The following is a 6,000-nucleotide window of genomic DNA, read 5'->3' as shown; positions in this document are numbered from 1 at the left end:
TAATTTTAGTGAATGTTTTAAAAGAGATTAGTTTTCATTCATCCCAATAAATTTTGTCCTGTTCCAAATTTTTAATTGTTGTACACATAATGTCTAGTCGTATAATCTTTTTATCAACAGGTAATCAACTCAGTAAAATAGCTGATTTAGGCTTCTGCAATGGTGACTTCAACCTCTACTCCAGGTTCAATGCTAGCACAATGGTAGCCTGACAATCTCAGAAGGACTGTGCAAGTCAGTGAGTCACTTATAGATCTCCATCTGAAAACAAATCCAGTCTTGTAACCTTCACCACAGAGGGAAGTCCTTTAACTGATTCTCAGAGTCCTTGGCAGGCATCCTAATAATCACGTAATCTTTATGGAAGCCCGTGTAACATCCTTCTTCCAAGGCATGCCTGGTTGTTTGAACTGACTACTGACCTCAGTTAGCATCCAAGGGCTTAATCATTATGCTACCAGAGCACCTTACTAGAAGCATTAAAAACAAACAAACAGGGTAGCTCTGGTGGCATAGTGGCAAGGAGCTGCAACTATAATCCCAGAGGCACACGGTTCGAATCCACCAGATGCTCTGCCGGGGAAGGAGGGACAATCTCCTCCTGTACCAGTCAGATCTGATTTGACGGTATACTCATACACACAAAAATAATAATAAAAAACAAACAAACAAAAAAAAACAACAAACAACAAAAAACAACAAATCCACTTTCAAGGAGTCAATCTCAAGCCATTAAACCTCTCCAGTGAGTTTGTGACAGTGAACCTTTATTTGAAGAGACTATCTATCTTGTGCCTTGGAACAGCTAGTAGACTGAAAGCACTAATCTTTCAGTTAGCAGCATTTTATGTTATGGACCATGACAGCACATATTCTATAGATGATACTAGTGAATCTATGTGTCTGCAATGCAGAGTATTTGGGAGAATAAACAGGAAACGAGATGGGATGGTACTTGGTAGTTGGATGTTGGAAGTTGCCGAATGCTAGCCTCAATAGTTTTGAGTAGGAATTTTACATCTTTTAAAATGCTAGTCTTCTGAAAGTTGAGTGAAAGGGGAAGTAGGAAATGAAAGCGAGTGTTAGACAGCTTTATAATTAACTATCTAGAACAAGATATTCATTACAAATTGAATTAGAGGAGGGATATTGGAGGAAAAAAATATGTCAGAATGCATGAATGAGAACTCAAGCTTTTTGTAAACTTTTACTAAAATGACAATAAAAATCAAACAAACAAAAACTTTTAAGAAACTGGCATGGTTGATGGCTTGAGTCGTGGCTGTTTCATAATATTGTCCTTCCATGAATATTATTTCCTGAGTCAAGTGTCTAATTATGTATGTTTCAACATGAAAAACAAGCATGTGCTTAACATTATTATCCTTAAAATAATTGGTATTTTCACAGTGCTTACATAATCTATTACAAATAGCTAAGCCTTTACCAACACAATAAAACACATTTTTAAGAAAACATTCAAAGCAAAAAAGAAAATGTCTAAGTATACATTTTGCTTTGACTTTGTTAACATTAATTTTTAATGGCAGCTATCTTAACACATACATTATTTATTTCTTAGATACTGAATAGTTGTGGGAACATGATGCTAAGAGTTATGAAAATGTAATAAAGAGTAGCAAAATGGAGGAAGAGTTTTATATAGGAAGATTAGATAAACTACAACAGATAGTGCTTTTCCTGATTTATTATCAGTATAGTTTTCTCTCTAAATTTCAGGCAGAAATCCTCTCAATAAAAGCTTAAAAAATAAATTCTATTTCAAAAGACAAAAGCAAAAAGAGAAAAATCTTTATCATATAGATTTATAGTCAGAGTTGAGTAATTGTTGTGCACCGTAGAGGCAGAACCAACCCACAGCTGGCCGGGCAGCAGGTTTTCAGAGGCAGTTGACTGCATGGGAGGAGACTGCCCACCCTTCTGGGGAGCAGCTAGTGGGTCTAAGCTGAGTATTTTGCGGATTGCAGCACAGTTTCTTACTACTAGGCTACCAAACTTATCACACTGAGAGGAAAAAATGAAGTAAGTCATCTTACTTAAAAAAAAATTAAAATATAACAAGAAAATGTCTTTATTATCATTTATTTTCAAAGAATATCAAAGCTTTGAGAAGCTCTGATGACTTAGTGGTAAACAGCTGTGCTGCCAACTCAAAAGCACATGGTCTGAATCTATCAGCCTCTCCAAAGTGGAAAGACAAGCAGTCTCCTCTCACACAGTTCACTGCCTCTGAGGATGTGCTGGAGGACCAGCTATGAGTTGGTTCTGACTTAATGGTACACAATAACATGACAGCTTTAGCTGGTAGCTATGCCTCTATTTTAAAATCTACAAAATTCTGGGAAAAACTGTAACAACAGCAATAGGAAAATATTAAGCATGTATTTTCAAATGGCATACAGTAAAATGCATTTAGATATTTCAAAGGTTTAACTTTACAGTTAAAGTGTATCAGGGCAAAATAATACAAAATTAAGTAGTAAGTGTTGTTGTTGTTGTTGAATGCTGAAGAGTCGTAGACGACTCATAGCGACCCTATGAACGAACATCCTGAGCACTGTTCATACATAGAGTTTCCAGAGGCCAGTCATTTTGGAAGTGGATGCCGCTCCTACTTCCAGGCTTGATTTAGTCGGGAAGCTCCAGCCAACATGATGTTTAAAGATAAAACTCAAAATTGACTTTTTGACTATGAATGCAGCACTGTTTCCCCCGTTTATCATGCCCTGCATAGTACACCATATGAGTCCATAGCTGAACTCTATGAGGCAGAGTGTAGCATCAGGATTGGAGAAAGACTCATCAATAATTTGCATTATGCAGATGACACAACCTTGCTTCTTGAAAGTGAGGAGGGCTTGAAACATTTGTTGCAGAAGATCAAGAAATGCTGCCTTCAGTATGATTTGCATCTTAATGTCAGAAAATGAAAGATTCTTACCACTGGACCAACAGGCAGCATCATGATGGATGGAGAGGCAATTTAAACTGTCAATAGCTTCATCTTGCTTGGATCCACAATTAACACCTTCGGTGCCAACAGTCAAAAAATAAGTAGAAGCATTTACACTGGGAAAATCTGCTTTTAGGGACTTTTCCAAATTATTGAGGATTAATGATGTCAGTTTGAAGACTAAGGTGCATCTGATTCAGGCCATAGTTTTTCTGATTATTAGCTATGCATCTGAGAGCTGGAAAAATGAATAAGGATGACAGAGAAAGAACTGGCACATTTGAACTGTGGTGTTGGAGAAGAGCACTTAACATCCCTTGGGCGGCGAAGAGAACAAATAGATATGTCTTGGCATGCATCCGGAGTGCTCTTTAGAGCAAGGTTACATCTCACATACTTTGGACTTGTTACTAGAGGTGCTATTCATTGGAGAAGGACATGATGCTGGGTAGGTTGGAGGGTTGGTGAAGGAGAAGACCCTCAACCAGGTGGATTGATATGGTGACTGTTAGAATGGGCTCTTGCATGTCAGGATGTGTGATGATGGCATGGGATAGAACAGGTTCAGATCTTTTGTTCATAGGGTCACTATGAATTGTGCTTGACTCAATGGCATCTAACAACAACAACAACAACAACAACAACAACAACAACCACGTTTGCATTGGTAGTGCAACTCCTTACCAGAAAGCTAACAAAGCTCTCTGGTTTTTCACATTGTTGTTGCTGGGTCTGAACTCTATCCTATATGCCATTTTGACAATCTCTGACACACTCAAATCCATTCCTGCAGCCACTGTATCAATCCATCTGGCTGAGGGTCTTCCTCTCATTTTCCATCCCTCCACTTCTCAAAGCATAATGTCCTTCTCCAAGGAATAGCTTCTCCTAGCAATATGCTCAAAGTATGTGCAATGAAGCTTCACCGTCCTCAAGGAGAACACTGTTGTCAAGCATCTCCTCCAAGACATATCTGTTTGTTGTTTTGGCAGTCCATGGGATATAGAGCACTCCCCTATAACACCGTAATGCAAATTCATCGATTTTTCTTCTGCCGTCCTTATTCATTCTACAGTTCTGAGCAGCATAGCGAGTGATTGAAAAGTGGTTTTTCTAGTAGTGGCTACATAGTCAGAAGGTAACACACACAAATCTATGTACTTCTCTTTTTATTATAAAAAAAAGAGATGGCATTTCAAAGGATTTAAAATTTATATGAGCCAAACTTTCTAAAGATTTTAAAAGTAATATGTAAGGTATTTATGTATTAATGAAGAACATCATAAGACTGTATATATTTTTTTTACATTTTAACATTTTTCTCTAGGAAATATAGACAAATACATTTGCATCTCAATATACTAAGTAGCGTATATGCACAGACTTCTATGAGTTTTATAAAATTAGTTACTAGATTAGGAGAGAATAATTTGCTTTATATGCCTCTGAAAGACTTAAAACAGCCAACTTAATATAGTTCAGTCTCTTATTATGTCCATGTTACAATGGAATATAGATTTGAATGTTTTACACAGTTAAAACTGTGATCTCATTATTGTTCTCACAGATGCCTTCTTTAAAAAAGAAAAGAAAATCCAACTAACCAAACAAGAAAAAAATCTTCCACAAATGTCAATAATTGAAAACAGATCATAACATATCCAAATTCTACTGAAACCCAGTATATGAGTCTTCATGTGAGATTTCTGAGGTACAGTCCTTGATAAAGATTTATGATAGCTTATCAGAGATTCTTTGTAGTGTATAAGTTTTGCCTCACTTTCTGAGACAAACTAGAAAAGAATAATGTTGATCTATGGGCTCAAAAAACTGACAATGACTTCTGTAATCCATACCTCTACTTACCTTGCTACATGATTAATTACAGGAGCAAAGTTGGTTGGTCCATACAACTGTACAGATTTTAGACTCCTGTAATAAGCTTCCATGACTCCCTCAATGCCATCACAGTAGGGGTTCTGAGGGTTTCCATTCTGTAGGAAAAGATAAGCAAAAGTTAGTTTACTAATGCCTGGGAAAATGAATTTAATTAATTAAAATAGAGTAGAGAATAAAACATGTAACTTTCAGACTTTTTTTTTTAAAAATAAGTCTTTTAGGCATCTATAATATCAAAACAGGAATAATAAATTATATGGTCAGCCTTTAGATTATATTGTTACATGACTACAATAAGTTATAATGATATAATATGTAATGATTAGGATGAATATTCTTAAAAGACAAAATAAATAATCAAAAGAGAAAGCTGAATATTCTATGAACAACATTCTATGAATAACAGTGTCTTTATTTAACAGATACATAGACATGTCAAAGTAACCACATAAAATTCCTGAGAGGAAGAAGAAGAAGAAAATAAAAAACAGTAGTTACCTCTGAGTGATTAGATAACTTTAACTTAATTCTTTAATCTTTATTTTTCAACTTTTGGCCACAGTGAACATGCATTAAAGTCAGGGGGGAAAAACCCTACCAATTCATATGATTTTATCTACCAGAAGAAAGAATGTATGTGAAAAATATCTGATATTTTAACATTTCAGCCCAAAATTGTTAACTCTAACTTGAAGAAATTTAGATTAGCATGACATACATCAAGTAAAAGAAAAAAAACAAAGAATCATCTCCAGAGAAATGGAGCTTTGTCATCAAGCTTTTATTCTAGAGGTGGGATGCAGAAAGGCAACTTTAAAACTGGAAACAGGGCAACCATTTAAGACCTTAAATTCTGTTATAATTAAGCAGAATCTCCTAGTCCAGAGCCCAGAAAATACAAGGTAATGTTTTTGTTACCTATAGTATCTATTGTGATATAAAAACCCCCTAAATGTTAATAACTTGAAACAATAAAAATGTAACATTTGATGCATTATTGGGGTCAAGATGTTGACCTGAATTGGAGACATCTAAAGAGTCGGCAAGAAATGGAGGCTCTATTCCCAACAAGGTTCACTCACATGAGTGGTGGAGGCCAACAAGGGCTTTCCATGACACTGCTCCAG

General features: G+C 35.9%; 1 protein-coding gene across 1 annotated transcript in view; it reads right to left on the bottom strand.

Annotated features, from left to right (window-relative positions):
* The window catches only part of CPNE8 (copine VIII), a 400,491-nt gene that overhangs the window by 47,324 nt on the left and 347,167 nt on the right, over positions 1–6,000 (bottom strand). Inside the window, exon 16 of the mRNA XM_006888207.1 lies at positions 4,841–4,968. Within this exon, the coding sequence (XP_006888269.1) occupies positions 4,841–4,968 (128 nt within the window). The remainder of the gene's footprint in view (positions 1–4,840; positions 4,969–6,000) is intronic.

This window comes from Elephantulus edwardii, unplaced genomic scaffold, assembly GCF_000299155.1.
Source record: "Elephantulus edwardii isolate Elephantulus edwardi_28Jun2011 unplaced genomic scaffold, EleEdw1.0 scaffold00065, whole genome shotgun sequence".
Classification (NCBI taxonomy): Eukaryota; Metazoa; Chordata; class Mammalia; order Macroscelidea; family Macroscelididae; genus Elephantulus; species Elephantulus edwardii.
This window is presented reverse-complemented; position numbering and strand designations above follow the sequence as displayed.